Source organism: Podarcis vaucheri (genome assembly GCF_965113315.1).
Source record: "Podarcis vaucheri genome assembly, chromosome: 14".
Taxonomy (NCBI): domain Eukaryota; kingdom Metazoa; phylum Chordata; class Lepidosauria; order Squamata; family Lacertidae; genus Podarcis; species Podarcis vaucheri.
In genome coordinates, this window is record NC_138752.1 from 43,041,269 (window position 1) to 43,062,379 (window position 21,111).

At 45.8% G+C, this 21,111-nt stretch overlaps 1 protein-coding gene across 1 annotated transcript; it reads right to left on the reverse strand.

Moving 5' to 3' along the window:
- Window positions 1-7,461: 7,461 nt before the first annotated feature.
- Window positions 7,462-19,670, reverse strand: FOXL3 (forkhead box L3). Its single transcript, XM_082199905.1, has 5 exons — window positions 19,438-19,670; window positions 19,066-19,194; window positions 16,224-16,392; window positions 8,911-9,970; window positions 7,462-8,429 (listed from the first exon to the last, which is right to left on the reverse strand). The coding sequence occupies exons 1-4, from the start codon at window positions 19,611-19,613 to the stop codon at window positions 9,494-9,496; spliced, it is 951 nt and encodes a 316-aa protein (XP_082056031.1). The 5' UTR covers window positions 19,614-19,670; the 3' UTR covers window positions 7,462-8,429; window positions 8,911-9,493.
- Window positions 19,671-21,111: the final 1,441 nt, after the last annotated feature.

Consider the following 21,111-nt stretch of genomic DNA (forward strand, 5'->3'; position numbering starts at 1 on the left):
TACCCCTGAGGTGGGAAGGTAAACGGTGTTTCCGTGCGCTCTGGTTTCCATCACGGTGTTCCATTGCACCAGAAGCAGCTTAGCCATGCTGGCCACATGACTTGGAAAGCTGTCTGTGGACAAACACCGGCTCTCTCAACCTGAAGCGAGATGAGCGCTGCAACCCCATAGTTGCCTTTGTCTGGACTTAACCATCCAGGGGTCCTTTACCTTTTTACCTTTTACAGTACTGAACTAGATGAGCCAATGGTCTGACTCGGGCAGCTTTCCGTGTGCCTACTTTTTAAATGCTTGCCCATATTTACTGCAACTTTACTATTGATGAAAATTCAGAAAGGCAATGAAAAGATCCTAGTGCATAAATACCTACTCAGATTCCCCCCCCCTTTAATATTCCACTTCGTTAATAACCCAATTACCTTTAAGCAGAGTTGTACTCGGGGCAGACTTGATCTCATTTTCTTTGGTAAAGGCCAGCAACCCAGTAAGTGTAAACACAATGTAGCCAGAGGGTATATTTATCAGCAGAACACACACAGAGAAAGTGTAGAGTTACCATGCATTAAACAGAATAGCCGCTCTCCTGATAACTCTGAATAGACCAGGGTTGCATCTAAGAAAATAAGAGAAGGGTTCGAGTCTAGATGTTCACACATACAGGTCCAGGTGCATGAATTTGCAACTGCATCAAATGGTTTAGGGGTAGATTGGATTCTGGTAGTTGCTGTACATGAAACCTTAAAAAGAAGAAGAATGGGTTGCATGAAGATGGAGATGCATGTTAGAGAAAACATTTGCAGAGTGCCAAGATCTTTCCTCATGCTGTAATGCATAACTTGACTTCTGCTGAGGGCCAGATCCACACCATACATTCAAAGCACTCTCGTACCACTTTGACTGCCCTGCATCCCCCAAAGAACCCTGGGAACTGTAGGCTGTTAAGGGCGCTGACCTCTCAGAACGACAATTCTCAGCACCCTTAGCAAACTACCATTTCCCGGGGATTCTCCGTCACTGTTGAAGTGGTATAAGATTTAAATGCATGGTGCGGATGTTGTTGTTGTTTAGTCGTTTAGTCGTGTCCGACTCTTCGTGGCCCCATGGAACAGAGCACGCCAGGCACTCCTGTCTTCCACTGCCTCCCGCAGTTTGGTCAGACTCATGCTGGTAGCTTTGAGAACACTGTCCAACCATCTCATCCTCTGTCGTCCCCTTCTCCTTGTGCCCTCCATCTTTCCCAACATCAGGGTCTTTTCCAGGGAGTTTTCTCTTCTCATGAGGTGGCCAAAGTATTGGAGCCTCAGCTTCAGGACCTGTCCTTCCAGTGAGCACTCAGGGCTGATTTCCTTCAGAATGGAGAGGTTTGATCTTCTTGCAGTTCGCGGGACTCTCAAGAGTCTCCTCCAGCACCATAATTCAAAAGCATCAATTCTTCGGCGATCTGCCCTGGCCCATTCCCAGCCAAGGCTGAGGAAATGCTTAGCATAACAACATGGCATAAATTGACATTGCAAAGGTGGCAATTCAACATAGGTCACTCTTATATTAGTTTTTTTATGTGTACACTTTTGTAAAAAAAAATTAAATCAATCAGTAGGTGCATGCCTAGAGCAAGTTGTAATAATAGTAGATAGTAGTAGTAGTAGTAGTAGTAGCAGCAGTAGTCGTAGCAGTAATAGTAGTAGTATTTATACTCTTCCCATCTGGGCAACTCACATCATATCTAAAAACATAATAAAAACATCATTAAAAACCTCCTTCAGATGCCTTCAGATGACTTCTAAAAGTGGTGTGATTCTTTATCTCCTTGACATCTGAAAGGAGAGTGTTCTATAGGGAGGGTGCCACTCTGCTGCTGGACTCCCATTAGTCCCAGCTGGCATGGCCAATGGTGACAGATGGCAGGTGCTATAGATGGGCACCATGTTGGTTACCAGTGCTCCAGGTCAGGGGTAGAGAATCTCAGGCTGGGGGCAGGGAGCGGCCCTCCAGATTTCTCTCTGGCTTTCAGGCTACTTTCCTTCCTAGATCACCCCCCTCACCTTATGCCTTTGCCTTGAAAAGATGCTACCTCTTGCTTGCCCAGATGGAGGATGGAGAGAGAGGTGTGTGTCTGTGTGTCAAAACCTAAGGCTGGAATATAGCCTACCATCTCTAGGGCAAGTCACATCCTTTGCTCTGCCCACTTTTGCCTGCTCACATAATGAAGCTTTCATGTCGAAGAGTGTCTCCTACACCTGTTCCAGGTAACCTTTAATGCCGTTTCAAATGCTTTCGTTGGTCTTGAGCTGATGCTACAAAGGGGTGTTTTCTTTTAATAAAATTGTAGAGTTGGACAGGACCCTGAGGATCATCTAGTCCAATTCCCTGCAATGCAAGAATATGCAGCTGTCCCATTTGGTGATTGAACCTGCAATCTTGGCGTTATCAGTACCACGCTCTAACCAACTGAGCTCTCCACTGTTAAAGTAAAAATCTGGAGCTAACATTAAATCCCTTGAGAATGTCCTTTATCAGGCGCTTCCCACAAACTGACAGAATTTCACTCCCCCAGAGGGTATTTGACGATATGCCCCCAATTTCTCCACTCATGAAAAGGTTGGGAAGCATTCAGGTACAACTGTGAATCCGTCCTGGTATACTTTCATATCGCTGAAGGAAGCAATGTGCTTGGCTCTCACAATTCCCAGTCCTCCTCTCTTTTGTCAGAGCTTTCCTTCACCCAACACTATGAATTTGCACTATAGCTTTATTCAGCATCAATTGAAGCAAAATTTATCAGAAGAGGGATTTCTTTTTCGCACCTCCAAACTGTTGGAGAATATTGTCACTCGTTAAATCTCCCCTTCCATATAATCACCCACAAACAAGGTGAAGATCACCCCCTCCTGCTCAGCTGTAGAAAAAATATGGTGTCCAACTACCATGTTCCAGAAGTACAAGGATTTCTGCTTGTGCAGTGGGACTTTCTCCCCTCTCCTCCTGCCATGTCTGCCCTGCACTCTCTCCAAATCTGTTCTAGAGCGTTGTGGGAACCTCTAGAACAGATTTAGGGATGGGGGGGTAGGGAGAAGATGGGGAACAACCCATTGCGCAATGAGAGACTTACTGCTGTGCTGGAATCTGCCCAAATGATTTCAACCTATTAATAACAAGAACGGATGAATACAGTGGTACCTTGGGTTACATACGCTTCAGGTTACAGATGCTTCAGGTTACAGACTCCGCTAACCCAGAAATATTACCTCGGGTTAAGAACTTTGCTTCAGGATGAGAACAGAAATCGTGCTCCGGCAGCACAGCGGCAGCGGGAGGCCCCATTAGCTAAAGTGGTACCTCGGGTTAAGAACAGTTTCAGGTTAAGAACGGACCTCCAGAATGAATTAAGTACAGGGGACTGCTAAAGTGAAAACAATATGATCGTTAGCCTGTGAAGAGCTGGTAGACGAATACAGTGGTACCTTGGTTTACAACCATAATCCGTTCCGGAAGTCTGGTTGTAAACCAAAACAGGTTGTAACCCAAGGCGTGCTTTTGCCAATGGGGCCTCCCCCCCCAAAATGGTTGTAATCCCCCCCAAAAGGGTTGTAATGCAAAAAAAGGGACAAGCACTTCCGGGTTTGATGTGGTTGTAATCCAAAATGGTTGTAATCCAAAGCGGTTGCAAACCAAGGTACCAATGTACAGTGGTACCTCGGGTTACATATGCTTCAGGTTACAGACTCCGCTAACCCAGAAATAGTACCTCAGTTAAGAACTTTGCTTCAGGATGAGAACAGAAATCGGGCTCCAGCGGCGTGGCAGCAGCGGGAGGCCCCATTAGCTAAAGTGGTGCTTCAGGTTGAGAACAGTTTCAGGTTAAGAACGGACCTCCAGAACAAATTATGTTCTTAACCCAAGGTACCACTCTAATGGTTTACAGGCCAAAGGTCATGACCTCAAATGTTTGCCATCACAACTGAAGAACTATCTCTACAATCATGGTGACTAGACAATTGCTTTTTATTTGAAATGAAAATGCAGGTTACTTGAGATTCCATTAAGAGCCAGCAGACCAGAAGCGAATGACATCTTGGTGATCCCTGTGCATGGATAGGGACATTAGGAGACAAAAAGGACAAGCGCTCAAAAACATTGTCTATATTTCTATGGAAAGATGCAAAGCTGCACTCAATGAAATATATACATTAACAAGTCTCTGTTCGGCTAATGTAAATAAACTTACTACAGATTGGCTTGATATTATTGTTGCCTGTCGCTCTGAAATTTGTTTCGTTTTGAAAGGAAAAACAGGGTTTACATTGACGGCTGCCAGAGTGAGTGTATTACAAAATTATGAGGAATTCACACTGATGCTACCATTCAGAAACACAAGCTACCAATATTGCAAATGTGTCCTTTTGAAGGAACTACTGCATATTGATCATATATATCATTCATGTTTATATAAATATATTTAGGTGCTATACAGTTTTCGGCATGCTTCATTACATCCCTGTAAAGAAAGATAGTATTGTTCCCATTTTATAGATGTTGAAACTGAGGCTGAAGGGAGTTTGCCAGAGGTTCCCCCAGCGAGTCCTTATCCAAAGTGGGGAAATTGACATCAAGGTTCCTCCTTCTATCTCAGTGAAACTTAATGGATTATTAGTGCACTGGCTAGAGCAAAAATGAGGCGATATACATATGTGTGTTGCTCATGGTACTGAGGTTAAGGTAAGAACATTAGGGATCTCACTAGTTTTGTTGGAAATTGCATCACATCACTTTCTTGATTATTGGAAGGAAAGGTGGAAATAAATCTATTTGTTTTGCATATATAATCTGCATATATATGCACACACATATATATTATACATATGAATCTATTCAGCAGGTAAAGTTTCAAGTTTTGTCCATACTTATCAATTACAGGCAAAGAGGCACTCACAACTTCCTGAAAAACTTTCTCACAAGCCATCAAGATTGAGGTTAAAGCACCTTTTTTTTTTTGTAGACTTTGTCTAACCTTTGACAGACAGAAGTAAAACAAAGTCAACAATGTGCGCACCTTGGACACCTCCTTTGTACTCTTTGAATCAGTTTGGTTTCCTTTTGAAACATGAAGGGAAATGACAGCATCGTGTTAGTGAATAACTGATTTCTCCATAGATGCAAATCTACAGTTCAGCTGGACATTGAGGTACAATGAAGCAACAGAAATCACCATGCAGACTGCAGCAATCACTGCAAAGTGTGTGTCATTATGCTGGTGGTTTGCATATGGTCAACAGGTCTATTGGTGCTGGGTAAAAACATGTTCCCTAACCGAATGTCAGCTCTTTATGAATGCTTCCTGTCTTGTCCCCAATTGGCTTTTACCATATGAACCAGATACAACATTCCCTCTAGGACAGGGATGCAGAACCTGTGGTCCCCCAGATGTTGCAGGACTACAGCTTCCACATCCTGGACCACTGACCATGCTGGCTGGGGCTGATGGGAGTTGGACTTCAACAATATCTGGAGGTTCCCTATCCCTGCTCTAGAACAGGAATGGTGTCACAGGCTGTCCTGATGTGCACGGATGCTGCAAGATAATTTTGCATTTGCTTCATGCTTTCAGTGAAGAAGGTTACTCTTGTGAACCAAGTACTGGGCCCAATGGATTGAATTTGGAGACTGACTTCCACATAACAGCCTTTGTCCATATGTCCTGAGTCATACCTTGCCTGCTTCCTCCAGCTGCTGCTGTAACTCTGAGCACAGTGGGGGGAAAGTAAAACAACATAAACTTCACAATCCTGGGGAAATCTGAGAAATGGGTCAAGCATATAGCAGAGTGATCATCCCCAGCCCGGTACCTTTCAGATGTTTTGGACAATGCCCATCATCCCTGACCATTGGCAGTAAGGTAAAGGTAAAGGTACCCCTGCCCGAACGGGCCAGTCTTGACAGACTCTGGGGTTTGTGCGCCCATCTCACATCTATTGGCCGGGGGCCAGCGCTGTCCGAAGACACTTCCGGGTCACGTGGCCAGCGTGACAACGCTGCTCTGGCGAGCCAGAGCCGCACACGGAACGCCGTTTACCTTCCCGCTGGTAAGCGGTACCTATTTATCTACTTGCCCCCGGGGGTGCTTTCGAACTGCTAGGTTGGCAGGCGCTGGGACCGAGCAGCGGGAGCGCACCCCGCCGCGGGGATTCGAACCGCCGACCTTTCGATCGGCAAGCCCTAGGCGCTGAGGCTTTAACCCACAGCGCCACCCGCGTCCCATTGGCAGTACTGGCCAACAAAATCTGAGAGGCATGAGGTTGGAGAAGGCTGCCATAGAAGCTGCCAAATAGAGGTGGGTGAATTATTAGATATGAGGATCCCAGGTAGAATCCTACATTCTTAGGGCATAAGACACAGGTAGAGAGAGATTTGCACTTCCTATAGACTGTGTTCTGTCTGCGGTTTAGGAATAACGTGTGGTCTGCTACTGAATCCTAACCAGGATGTTGGAGATTCAGCCCTAGAGGGAGGAGGGTCCAGGCTATGGATGTTTGGGGACACACACAATTAAGCAGGTATTTGGGAAGGAAGTACACATTTACACAGCAATTGATGATAGTAAGAATCAATGACAGATGGACCACCTTTACCAGTACCAGCAGGGCAAAGGTTGGGGAGACAGTTCTGTTAAACAGTTTCTGGGTCCATTTTTTGGTCATCAAAACCATCTCCCTCCCATTGAAACTGGAAGATGGTGGGCTCTAAGGCTGGAACGACCTCTCTACACACATTTTATGGGAAAGAGGGAAGAGGAACTGAGAAGAAGAAGAGGAGTTTTGGATATGATATCCCGCTTTATCACTACCCGAAGGAGTCTTGAAGCGGCTAACATTCTCCTTTCCCTTCCTCCCCCACAACAAACACTCTGTGAGGTGAGTGGGGCTGAGAGACTTCAAAGAAGTGTGACTGGCCCAAGGTCACCCAGCAGCTGCATGTGGAGGAGCGGAGACGCGAACCCGGTTCCCCAGATTACGAGTCCACCGCTCTTAACCACTACACCACACTGGCTCTGAGAAGCAGTACAGGGTGGTCCGTTAGGGCAGATGCGCCACTGACCTTAGCCTCAATGCTGCTCTTGTAGGACTCAGCAGGGAGGAGAGTAAGAATGGGGAGAAATCTAGAATTGGTTGGTTCTGCTTGCCTTTGGCTCTGGCTCGGTTTGTTTTTGTTTTGCTCAGGAGCCAGTGTGGTGTAGTGGTTAAGAGCGGTAGTCACGTAATCTGGGAAACCGGGTTCGCGTCTCCGCTCCTCCACATGCAGCTGCTGGGTGACCTTGGGCCAGTCACACTTCTGTGAAGTCTCTCAGCCTCACTCACCTCACAGAGTGTTTGTTGTGGGGGAGGAAGGGAAAGGAGAATGTTAGCCGCTTTGAGACTCCTGAAGGGGAGTGAAAGGCGGGATATCAAATCCAAACTCTTCTTCTTCTTCTTCTTCTTATGTATTTTGTGTTTTTATCCTGTATTTTTATCCTGTGAACCACCCTGAGACCTATTATTATTATTTATTGAATTTATACCCGGAGGTCTCAGGGCAGTTCACAGACCTATGGGTGAAGGGTGGTATACAAATTTAATAACCAAGAATAGTAATGTACCAATGGTTTCTCTAAATTATCAGCACTATTTGTTGACAGAGAAATGCTGGGGTGTGTGTGGTCAAACCACTAAATTTATCCAGGGGTTTTTAAAAATTCTGTAATATTTTCTCAGAGGGTAGCAGTAGAGCTTTTTTCTTTTCTTTTTGCATAGATTGTTGATGTTGTTTCTATGGCTACTGTGTTGGCGGCCTACCCACCAAGTTGCACCATCCACAATACCCCAGACGTATTGTCGTTCCAGAGCATTGTAGGGGTGGGAAGTGGCAGCTGCCACAGAAACAAATTGTAAAGAATATTCAGAGAACATTTGGCAAAGTAAGTTTTATTTTCTAGGGAGCCAGATCAGAAATTCTCCTCAGAAAAATGTTTTCAGAGAAATCTTGGCCCACTTCTGGTATGTGTGTATTTTCTTCTTGAGCTGCTTCTGTGTAATCGCTGCAAGTACAAATACACCTGTGTCCGCAGTGCTATTTTTCTAGAAAAAGAGGTGCTGGAACTCACCATGAACACCTCCCTAGTTCTCTTAGAATGGCAATGATGCCCAGCTGAGAGGTGGCAGAGTTTTGGCTGAAAAACCCCCTGCTTCTCTCTCTCTCTCTCTCTCTCTCTCTCTCTCTCTGTGTGTGTGTGGACAGCAACCATAGAACAAAACTGGCCATAGTCATTCCAACATCCTGAAAGAATAGAAATGTAGTGAAGTGTAATCAGATGACCATGGAAAAGAAAACCTTTATTTTATACCACCGATTAAGGCTGGCTTCACACTTGGAATCCTTGTGGGATGAACCCTATCAACCTGACAGCCCCCACTCAGTGGCGTAGCGTGGGGGGTGCCAGGGGTGCCGGCCGCACCGGGCGCAACATTTGGGGGGGCGCATTTGGCCAGCCCTCCTAGAGGAAGCAGGAACCCCACTGTCCTCGGACCTCCTCCGAAGGCTGGCGGTGGGGCGGAGAGACCTCCTTTCGCCGCCAGCCTTTGGAAGGCTGCTCCGAAGCCTGGCGGTGGGGCGGAGAGACCTTCTCCCCGCACCAGCCTTTGGAAGGCTGCTCCGAAGCCTGGCGGTGGGGCGGAGAGACCTTCTCCCCGCGCCAGCCTTCGGATGGCTGTCCTGAAGACTTGTGGTGGGAGCAGTGGCGTAGCATGGGGGGTGCAGGGGGGGCCTGCCGCACCTGGCGCAACATCTGGGGGGGGCACGGAAGAGACTCGAGTGCTAAAATCCACGGGTTAGGGGGCGCAAATTACTTGCCTTGCCCCGGGTGCTGAGAACCCACGCTACGCCACTGCCCCCACTAACTGATTCTTGCCCTGAACCCTTCCTTTAAATATTTCCCCTCAGACCAGAGCTCCAAGCAGTTGGGTCTAGCAATCATTTTAGGGCAGGGTCGCAAAACCTTTGGTCCTCCAATCAGTGCTGGACTCCAACTCCCATCAGTGCCCCACCAAGGATGGGCCAATGATCAGGGATGATGGGAGTTGTAGTTCAGCAACCTCTGGAGAGCCAGAGGTGCTCGCAGCCCATTTTAGGGGCATTGTGGGAAATAAAAATGGCAGCTTGACCCAGCTACTTGGTGCTGTTTGGTGTGCACAGAATAAGCCCAGCTGGGCCCGATAAGGGAGGAAAGGGGCCACCAGATACACTCGATTCAAGCAGGAACTGGCAAGTGCCACAGACCCATAAGCAAGTTCACAAGCAGTAGGATGGTTTAGTGGTAAGTTTCCAACCTCAGAGAAATTCATTTTTGAGATACTGAATAGCCCAATGAAGCATCTAGTCTCCTGTTCCTGGGGATGACTGCAGTCACTGTTGGACAGAAAAAAGTCCCTTGTTTCCTTCTCAGTTTGCCTCCCAGTTTGCAAGCTCACATTGTCCAAAACTGAAGGTTCACCAGCTGCTGAGAATCCAAGAGGTGGTATTTATTATCTTCCGTGTGATATGGAGACCTCAGGACAGGCAGAGGGTCTGGGGAGGAGAGAATGTAATCAATGCTAAATTTAATTTCGGAGTCAGATTTTCCTATGGAGGAGCTGTTTAGACTCTCTTGGCTGGCGGCGGCGTTTGGAAAAAGCTCGCAAGTCTCCAAAGCTTTGGGCTGGGATTGCACTCTCTGACCGGGACAGGAGTTGATTCCGGGGAATCCGGAATCCACCGGGGACAGAGCTTGCAAGCAGTCGCTCCCGCCATTTGGCCGTTTGTCTCTGGGTTCCCTTTTGACGTTCTTCCTCCTCCTCCTCCTCCTGTAGTTCCCGTTTTCAAACAGGTCTAACATAGATTCACATCCCAATGCAAAGCTCCAGTAATTCCCCTTCCCTTTGTCATTGCCTTCTGTCCGGGGAACCTGCAATTCATTGTTTTTAAAATAATAATAAAAAAGAGAGAAAAAGCATCCATTCTGTCAGTGACTGCCTTTAAGAGAAATATAAAACCATCTGTCAAGGCTGTCTGGAAACTGCAACCTTTCCCTCATCTCAGACCTTTATCCCCTAATCCAAGAGTGGAAGAGAGTGGGGGATTGCACTCTGCACATGCACAGGAACTCTCTCAGTTTTCTTATTGCTATTCATTCCAAAGGTCTAAGGTTGATGCACAGCATTCTGAACAGATTGCGGAGCTGAAGTCTGGGCGAAAGCAAAACCCGAATTCGGCATTTGTGTGCGTGTGTGCTACAAACACAGCCGCTTCAACATCTGTGTCCGTTTAAATGCAAGTCTCGTATAAACATATATGACAAACTGTTGAAGACCAGGCTCTCTAATTATACAAGTTGTAGGCAAATAGCCCCTTTCATTTGCTATGTACTAGCATACATCAGAAGAAAACAATATCTGCATTTTCTATCCTTCCATTCAGAAGCAGCTAAGAGGTTGAAAAGATCTCCATTTTCAACGATCTCCATTTACTTAGAGCTGAGCTTCTCTTTCTCCCTACCAACCTTGGACAGTGGCTTTCAAACTGTGTTCCACAGAGCTTTGTGGTTCCTCCAAAGCTTATCAGGAGTTATGTGAGGAAAATATCCATCATGGTGTATAAGCTTTCCGGAAAGGCAGCTTGCCCTCTATTAATGATCTTGTTGGTGCTGACCCTTAAAGCCCTAAGCAGCCTCGGTCCTATATACCTGAAGGAGCATCTCCACCTCCATCGTTCAGCCCGGACACTGAGGTCCAGCACCGAGGGCCTTCTGGCGGTTCCCTCACTGCAAGAAGTGAGGTTACAGGGAACCAGACAGAGGGCCTTCTCGGTAGTGGCGCCCACCCTGTGGAACGCCCTCCCATCAGATGTCAAGGAAATAAGCAACTATCCTATTTTAAAAAGACATCTGAAGGCAGCCCTCTTTAGGGAAGTTTTTAATATTTAATGCTGTATTGTTTTTAACACTCAATTGGGAGCCGCCCAGAGTGGCTGGGGAAACTCAGCCAGATGGGCGGGGTATAAATAATAAATTATTATTATTATCTTCCCTGTTCAGCCAGCAGGCTCAAGGGTGAGGAATGACAAGAGCTGTAGTTCAAAATATCTGGAGAGTATCTGGTCATATACACATTAAGGTAAAGGTAAAGGTACCCCTGCCCGTACGGGCCAGTCATGTCCGACTCTAGGGTTGTGCGCCCATCTCACTTAAGAGGCCGGGGGCCAGCGCTGTCCGGAGACACTTCCGGGTCACGTGGCCAGCGTGACGAAGCTGCTCTGGCGAGCCAGCACCAGCGCAGCACACGGAAACGTACCTATTTATCTACTTGCACTTAGGGGTGCTTTCAAACTGCTAGGTGGGCAGGAGCTGGGACCGAAAGACGGGAGCTCACCCCGCTGCGGGGATTCGAACCGCCGACCATACGATCAGCAAGTCCTAGGCACTGAGGTTTTTACCCACAGCGCCACCCGCATCCCTAATACACATTAGGGAACACAGATATTGGAGATATTCTCTGTGTGTTTGTGTGCAAGGCTTTTGCTATATCATCCCAAGGGTCTGCTCTGCCCTAAGATCCTCCCCTTCTTAATTCTGGATCAATGCAGAAAATTTTTTTAAAAATTAATTAATTCTGGCTATGCAGCTTGTTGCAGCTGATTTGCATCTTTCTCCCCTCTATGTTACGAACCTGCATTGAGAACACATTGTTATAAAAGGAGGAATGGACAAATCTGTCAATTTTGGTTCTCCAAGGTTCTCATTTTTCCAATCTTAAATTCAGTTTTCCCTATTTCCACGGGTATTTGTTGCTGCTGATCCTCCTGAAAATTCATCAGCAACTTAATGCAGATTCTCCTAATAAATACATTCGGTTTTAACTAATATACACATCTTTGCAAGTAACTCTCCCCTAATGTAATGCAATTCTGCATGTTGCATTCATTTATATGCACACTTTGCATTAGTATACACATTTTTGTACAAATAACTTGGCTGAAGAACTGCAGCCCAAAATATGGAGAAGTGTGAATTTCAAAGGATGGCTGTGTTTTAGGTTGCATTTTGGTGCAAATTAGGTATGTTTCTCTTAAATGTGAACTGAATCAATTTTCTCCCACATCTCTAGATAGCAGCAATCTCCATATGATTGTAGGAACAGTTATATTTAGATATTTTTTCCCCTTGCAAGACCTCACGAGGACATCAGTAAAATGCCACGCAAAAAGAACCACACCATTGCATGAAGTTTCTTTTTCTGGTTTGCAATGATGCTAGATCACTACAGTGGTACCTCGCAAGACGAATGCCTCGCAAGACAAAAAACTCGCAAGACGAAAGGGTTTTTGTTTTTTTGAGTTGCTTCGCAAGACGATTTTCCCTATGGGCTTGCTTCGCAAGACGAAAACGTCTTGCAAGTTTGTTTCCTTTTTCTTAACACCGTTAATACAGTTGCGACTTGACTTCGAGGAGCAACTCATAGAACGCGGTGTGGTGGCTTTTTTGAGGTTTTTAAAGACTTTGGTGATTTTTGAAGCTTTTCCAAAACTTTCCCGACACCGTGCTTCGCAAGACGAAAAAATCGCAAGACGACAAAACTCGCGGAACGAATTAATTTCATCTTGCGAGGCACCACTCTATTGCCTTCACTGGATGGCAGCATCTCCTCAAGGCACAGATCTTGCCCATCACTTGCTACCCGATCCTTTTCACTGGTGATACAACTGACTAAACCTGGGACCTTCTGTATTCAAAGTATGTGCTCCACCATTGAGCTAAGGTCCCACTATGTAACATTTGCCTGCTATCCAGATGGCCTGCATGTTCCTGGGTCGCACAGTCATTTAGCATCTCACTCAGCACACCTTCCACCTGCACATGAGCTGATAAATGTACACTAGCACTCCTATGCATTATCATCGGAGAGCAGTGGCTGCAACTGAGGACATGCTGAAATCATGAGTTAAATATGTAAACCGCTTAGAGGCTACAGATGATTTAGCGGTATAGAAATCCTGCTAAATATGGGATCTGCAACAAAATGTTGCAGCGTGGAAGGAATCTTGTACAGGAAACTCCATTCCATTCCCCTTCCCACTTGGCTTTCAATCATCGAACCCAAGAATTAGCCAGCATTCCATGTCCACTGAGCATGTTCAGTCCTCACTCGGTTGTTGGGGGCTCCAGCTTAAGTTTTCCCCTCCAAATACCCTCTGTGTGTGGGGTGGTGGTGGTGGCATTTTAGCTCCATAAGCAACAGCCCATGGATGTTTCTCCACTACGGGCATTGCCCCATCAACCTCCATCTATTCTCAGTCAGCTATTACCAGTCTGCCTTTCTGCTTACAAGAAGTCCAGGAATTGACACTGCTTGTCCACTTCCTCTTCCTCATAGTCTTTGTTGCCCTTTGCAGAACCCAGCAGGGAGGAGGATGGGGCAAACTGAGAATTCATTGGCTCTTCCTGCCATTGGCTCTGGCGCCACCTACTGTTGGGCTCCCTGCCTTCCACCCAACCAGTCACCATAGTTGCCAACCATCACCAGCCATAGCACTCGCAACCTGGACTTCAGAAATAGAGGGGATATTTTTGCTCATGCAGCTGCACCTCGAGAATGCTTGGACGACGGCTCTATAGTAGAGAGCACACCTTGCATATGGAAGATTCCAAGTCAGATCTTTGACATTTGCTGTCAAAAGGACCAGCTAAGCCCCCTGTCTGTGACCCCGGAGAGCTGCTCTCATCTAGAGAAGACAATTCAGGCCTCGATGGACAAACAGCCTCACCCATCATCATAGAGCAGCCTTTCTCAACCTGTGGGTCCCCAGATGTTACTGGACTACAACTCCCATCATCCCTAGCTAGCAAGGCCAGAGCTCAGGGATGATGGGAGTTGTAGTCCAACAACATCTTGGGACCCAACATCTTGAGAACTGCTATAATAGAGCTCTCTTCGTTTCCTATAGTGCTATGCTGAAAACCTATTCCTGTCCTCGCCTCCCTGTTCCTTGCTGGTCATTCTCCATACATAAATTGCTTTTTTAAAAAAAAATTATCCAAAAGGAGAGCACATTTTGGTGAAACTTCCCTGGGTCAGATGTGCATGTGCTTCTTCTGCTTTCAAGATGACCCAGGGCGTTTCTGAGTTTCATTTCCTTTGTTCTACAAATCGCCTGCAAACTACAGGTCTCCTGGGTGCCCATGCTTCACTGAAAGTTCGAAGGAAGACGTCAGATCAGGAAGCACAGGCAGCCAAGGAGGTTGCAAAGAGATGGAGTTATGTTTCTTGGAAAGAACACACACACACCACCCTCAGCCACCTCACAATGCCAAAGGAAGCTCAGAACTCCACACGCACCAAAACCCTAAAGCATGGGTAGGCAAACTAAGCCCTGGGGGCCAGATCCGGCCCAATCGCCTTCTAAATCTGGCTGGCGGACAGTCCAGGAATCAATGTGTTTTTACATGAGTAGAATGTGTCCTTTTATTTAAAATGCATCTCTGGGTTATTTGTGGGGCACAGAAATTCGTTCATTTTTTTCTCTTCCAAAATATAATCCGCCCTCCCCCCCCCCAAGGTCTGAGGGACAGTGAACCAGCCCCCTGCTGACAAAGTTTGCTGACCCCTTTCCTAAAGCATCTCTCAAGGGTCCAGAGATGGAGACATGCAAATGGAGTGTAAACCAAGCCTTATGAGGAGTGGTTGAGGGAGTTGGGCATGTTCAACCTGGAGAAGAGAAGAGAGAGGAATATGATAGCCGTCTTCAGATACCTGAAGGGCTGTCACATAGAAGGTGGAACAAGCTTGTTTTCTAATCGCTCAAGAAGGTAGAACCCAAACAAATGAATTCCCATTGCAAGTAAGGAGATTTTGGCTAAACATTAGGGAGAACTTCCTGATGGCAAGGGCTATTTGATAGTGGAATGGACTTCCTCAGAAGCTGTTAGACTTTTTTTCCATTTTTCAGCAGAGGTTGGATAACCATCTGTCAGATGTACTTTAACTGTAATTTGTACATTGGACTAGATGGCCCTTGGGTCCAACTCTACAATCGTTTGAATCTGTGATTATAATAACATAAGGAAATTTCTGCTGAATCAGGCTAATGGCTCTAGTCCTGTTCTAGTATACCTGAAGGAGCGTCTCCACCCCCATCGTTCTGTCCAGACACTGAGGTCCAGCTCCGAGGGCCTTCTGGCGGTTCCCTCACTGTGAGAAGTGAGGTTACAGGGAACCAGGCAGAGGGCCTTCTCGGTAGTGGCGCCTCTCCTGTGGAACGCCCTCCCATCAGATGTCAGGGAAATAAATAACTATCTGACTTTTAGAAGACATCTGAAGGCAGCCCTGTTTAGGGAAGTTTTTATGTTTCATGTTTTATCGTGTTTTTAATACTCTGTTGGGAGTTGCCCAGAGTGGCTGGGGAAACCCAACCAGATGGGCAGGGTTATAAATAATAAATTATTATTATTCTTCTCACAGTGGCCCTTTTAAAAGTGTTATGGATGGAGGGATTATTGGGTTGTCTTTATTCTTATTTTTATTGTGTATTTTGTGTTGTTTATTTTGTACAGTCATACCTCGGGTTACAGACACTTCAGGTTGTGTGTTTTCGGGTTGTGCACCACGCTGAACCCGAAAGTACCAGAATGGGTTACTTCAGGGTTTCGGCGCTCACGCATGCATGGAAACACTAAATTGTGCTGTGCGCATGCACAGAAATGTCAAATTGCAACCAGTGTGTGCGCAGAGGTGCCGCTGTGGGTTGTGAATGCTGCGGGTTGCGAATGTGCCTCCCACACGGATCATGTTCGCAACCTGAGGTTTCACTGTTAATTTATGTTGTGAACTGCTCTGAGATCTATGAGTATAGGGCAGTATACAAATTTAATATAATGACGATGGCATGGGAAGACTGAAAGCAGGATGTGAGCGCAACAGAGCTCTTCCAGTTTGTGATTCGCAGCAACTGGCGCTGAGAGGCTTATTGAAAGCCTCCTTTCACAGGGGAGAAATCAAGAGACAGTTTTCAGCACAGTGCTGGTTCCCTATGGCCACATCTGAGCTGATTCTACAGCCAGATGTGCACAGCATCCTCTTGCAAATAGGGCTCCCAACAGAGCAGCTTGCAGAACCCAAGTCTCCCTTTCCAGGTGGTGGACTGCTGCTGTGGTTTGTTGGTCCTACCTTGACAAAGCAGCTGTTGAGGGAGAGGTTGTGGCGGATGGAGTTCTGCCAGGCTCGCTGGTTTGTCCTGTAGTAAGGGAATTTCTTCATGATGAAGTCATAAATGCCAGAAAGAGTCACTTTGTTGGAGGGGCTCTGCTGAATGGCCATTGCAATTAAAGCGATGTAGCTGCAACATGAAACAAAAGAAAACGAATCGCAATGCCATCCTGTAGAGAAAGGTGTCGATGCTACGGGCATAGAGACTCTGGAAGCAACATCACATAAGATTCAATCCAACTCCAAGGCTGTGATCCTAAACAATACACATTCAGGAATAAGCTCCGCTGAATATGGCAAGGACTTTGTTCCAAATAGACATGCATAGGATGGTTAGTTACAGTGACTTCCCATTGAAGTCAATGGGGCTTCAATTAAGTCAGGACTAACTATGCAGAACGGTCCCATTGAAACCAAAGTAACAACAATGGGACCTAAATAACAATGAGACCCAATGCCCAATAACTAACACGCTTCCTCAGGAGTAAGTGCCTTTGTTTTCAGTAGGACTACAGCTTTAGCCTTAGTCAGGATCCAACCCTAGAAATATTTCATGCATAATGCTGTTCTAAGTTCTCAAATCATTGCTGCAGTAATGTATGGTGATGATGGTGATGATGACCCCTGCTTTATTTATTTATTTCTCATCTTTCCTTCAGGGAACACAGGTGAACATTCGTAATTCTCTACCCCACCGTATTTTCGCAGCACAACAACTCTGTGAGGTAGGATAGGATCAGAAACAGAGGCAAAGTGTGTTTCTGGCCCAAGGTCACCTAGTGACCTCTATAACTTAGTGGGGATGTGAATCAGCCTTGGTCCAGCGCTCAAATTGCTATACCACACTGTCTCCCATATTACCAGTGGAGACTGAGACTGAGAGATAGAAGCCTGCCTGAGGTCAGTGTGGTAACTGAACTGGGAGCTTTCCAGCTCATCGCTCATGCTCTTAACATTTGCGCTGCACAGCTCCGTCCATTGGACAGCGCTGCTCTTGAGATGCCCACTTTCTTTGGATAGTCTCTTGAGAGAGTTGTTTGAAGCACTGGGCTCCATGAGGTGGGGTCAGTGGGTATTAGGTTGTGTCCAACACTAGTCCTACACAGAGTAGACCCATTGAAGTTAACTGCCCTTTGTCATAAGGTCCCAGGGTGAGTCGCAACAAGAAGAGGGTAAGTTGGAAAAACTTCCAAGTCATCGACAAACAAAGTCCGCATGCTGGAATTTGAGTCCAAATCTCACGTTAGCTCTCAAATCAAGTCACATTCTCTCACTGAGAACACCTGGGCGTTTATGACTCAGGAAAGTTGATTGCGGAAAGCACAAAACGTTTCTTTAAAAAGAGATCTTGAAAGTAGGATTTGCGCCTAGTAGAGATGTCCTGGATTCTCCTTCAGTCCTCGTCTACAGCAATGACTGGCCCATTATTGCATGAGAAGTAGCAGGACTGCTGCTGACTGCATAAGGAAAATACTTAAGGATTCTTCCAGTTGCACAGTGAGAAATGCAATCTCTCTGTTTTGGCAACTGTTTTTCCATTCCACTCAAGTGAAAGAGCTTTGATTTAAAACACACAAACACACACCACCACCAAAAAGCATGCCCAGGCACGTTTTGCAACTTTTTTTGAAAAACCAACAACAACAACAGAAGTTTCTCAGCACTGAAATTCCTGTGAATTGTGGCAGGCGGTTGCACTTCATATCAATGGATCACTTTGCAATTCAGTTCTGTCCAGGTTGACTTGGATGTGGCATGTGCCACTGAGTTCTAGGGAGCTCAGGTGACAATTCTACACATGTTTACCTGGGAGTAAGCCCCACAGAACTTAATGGGGCTTGCCTATGAGTAGACATGCATTGGTTGCCCAGTTATTCCCATACAACTGTGCATAGTGGAACAGGAAGTATTTCTCTTTGTGATCTTTGGGAAGTGCAACTTAATGTAAATAGTGTATTAACCAACTCATGCTTTGGTTGATTAATCTTTAGCAGTGGATCTGAGAGTTACGGACATACTCTGTTTTTTAAGGTGTGGTGTTAATGCAAGAGAGAATAAAGAAGAAACGGTTAAAGACAATCTTCTTTTTTAATAATGAGTCGTAAGTTTTTGCTCAGTAACCATAAGCTTCCTTCAATCTCTCAAAAATGAACCTAGATATTTTTTTGTAATATGCACATTTGATTAGCTACTTAGTAAGTCAAAATCCAGCCGTTTTGAAAGATTTAGAAGTGACTAATCAGACTTGCTTAAGAGGCTGAGGTCCTGAGTATTTCACTTATATCCTTGCCTAAAGTGGTTAATTTAGCACCTTATGCATTTAAGACATATTCATTAGATTGTTGTAGAGAATGGGGAGGGGGTTTGGAGATTGATCAGAGGACAGCAATCCCTATCAATTCTAAAACTAAAATAAGGCTACATTTTTTGGGGGAAATACTTATGACACTGTACACATTTTATCTGCCAAACAACCCTCTGCAGTAGGCAAAGTCTGATCAGACTGAGGCCACCCAAGCAAACCTTTTTTTGCCACTTCAGTCTGGAGCCCCCCTGGTTGAAATCCCAAGCTCAAACTGGCTCCTATTTTTAAAATAATGCGAGCAGTTGAAATGCATAAAAACGAGTCATTAAAAAAAAATCCAAAAATCATTGCAACCCCATATCCATTTTATTTTGTTTTTGTTTGCCCACACCTGGAAGATGCTTACGGATGAGTGTTGCAAAGAATCACAGAGGAATTCCCCAGCAACTGACAATATGGAGAGAGAGAGAGAAAGAGAGTTGGAAAAGTTAAGCTTACCTGTATGCTGGTCTGGTGAACCTTTTCTCTTCATCAGAGCTGCAGGTTGGGTAATCATCCCCATCGTAATTAAAGCAATTATAGGGGTACTGGGTGTTATCAAACATATTCCTTGTCCTCTTTTGGCTTCTGTGAAGTAGGAGAGAAAGAGTGAGGGAGAGAGGTGGAAGAATGATGCTTCTCTGTTTCTTCTCTCCTCCCTCTTTTCCTTTGCTTCCACCCTCCCTCCCCCCCCTTTTTAATCCACACAGTGGCAATTTTTGTTGTTGCAGTCTTGGAGTCCCCAAACAACCCTTTCTGAATATCCTCGGTGGGCTCGTTCTCCCTTCCCCCTGCTCTCGCTGGAGGAAAATGAAAAAGGCAGCGACTAACCGATTCAAGTGTGGTAAAGGTCTCTCCTGAACCTTTGAACTTGGGTGTATGCAACAGCCAGTAGCTATGCAATCCTGCCTTCCTGGGTGGTCCCCCACTGGCAAGATGGGCACCAGCCTCCCACTTGCCAACGACATACACAATGTGGCCAAATTAAATAGCCCAACTGGCTTCATAACTCTTTCTTGTAAACAAGGCTCCAGAGTTCCTTCTCTTCCTTGGTGTTTAAGACAAATAAAGGAGACATAGGACAGTCCCAATCACTCTGGGTTGCTGTCGTTTTTCTTTTCCAAAATCCATCCCTCATTGAGTCATAAATAAAAACCCCTTGAGAGGACATGGCAAACTGCCCATCCTGGTGTTTTGCTTTGTTTTGTTTTTTAAACCGCCCCCCCCCAACGGGCGTAAATTCTGTTTCCACAACTGGGGAGGGAATACACACAAATGTGTGTGTCTCTGTGTGTGTCAAAGAGGACAGAACAGAAGGACTGGTGGGGGGGGGACTACTGTCAAGTAGGAAAGTAAAAGGAAAATAGCTGTAGGCAGGATAGCTGCCTGTGTGGGCTTTGATCTGTAGGATGAATTAGACTAATAACTCTCTGTGTTGGCATCCAATCCTGTAACAATTTGATAGTTTCTCTCTCTCTCTCTCTCTCTCTCTCTCTCTCTCTCTCTCTCTCTCTCTCCCCCCCCCCTCCTTCTCTTGCAATGCTTTGGAGTGGTTTCCAACATGTGTTGTAAAACTAAAGGCAAATCATTCAACGGTTTCATTATGGGAAAGGAGGGGGTTCCCTGAAAGGTGTGCACGCTACATGATAATTAAATTATTTGAAGACAGCCACTTCCCCCAGGAAGCCAGTTACTCTGAGGAGAAGAGAGGCCAATGCAAATCGGTGGCTTGTTTTGGAAGAGGGTTGGCTGGGTTGGAAAACGGTGGGAAAGGCGGGAACAAAGGAAGTTGGATCACTGGTCCACCCAATGAAATATTCTCTACATCAGGGTAGGGAATCTCAGGTCCAGGGGTCAAATGTGGCCCTTGGTGCTTTTCCAACCAGCCCTTAGGGTGTTTCCCTGGCCAAGAACGGCATTGCAATTGTACAACTTGGAGGTTATCAGAACATGGACTTGGAGGTTATCAGAACAAGGTTGCAAGTTAGGTCCCCATATGGAATAGCTGCATATTCCTGCATTACACAGGGTTGGACTAGATCAGTGATGGCCAAACTTGGCCCTCCAGCTGTTTGGGGACTACAATTCCCATCATCCCTGACCACTGGTCCTGTTAGCTAGGAATGATGGGAGTTGTAGTCCCAAAACAGCGGGAGGGCCATGTTCGGCCATCACTGGACTAAATGATCCTCTGGGTCCCTCCCAATGCTACGATTCTATGATTTTATGGACAACTATGGTCAGACTATCCTGGTGGAATAGAAATGTTTTCAGCAGACATTTCAAGGTTGAAATAGAAAGTACCTGCTTCATTTCTACGTGTGCACATTTTTGCAAGCAGTTTCCCCAAATATAATGGATTTCTGAATGTTATCTTCACTCACATCTTCATTTTTATGCACACTTTATTCTAATAAACTCATTTTTGTAAAGACTGTTTCATTGGCGACCTGCATTGCAAAATTCAGATGAGTGCAAATTTCAAAGGCTAGCTATGCTTCGGTT

Coding starts and splice junctions, on each gene's coding strand:
- FOXL3 (XM_082199905.1), bottom strand. CDS start 19,613: ATGAAGCCAGTTGGGCTATTTAATTTGGCCACATTGTGTATGTCGTTG. Junction 19,195..19,437: donor CCTTTACCACACTTGAATCG/GTTAGTCGCTGC, acceptor CCTACTTCACAG/AAGCCAAAAGAGGACAAGGA. Junction 16,393..19,065: donor TTCACCAGACCAGCATACAG/GTAAGCTTAACT, acceptor TTCATGTTGCAG/CTACATCGCTTTAATTGCAA.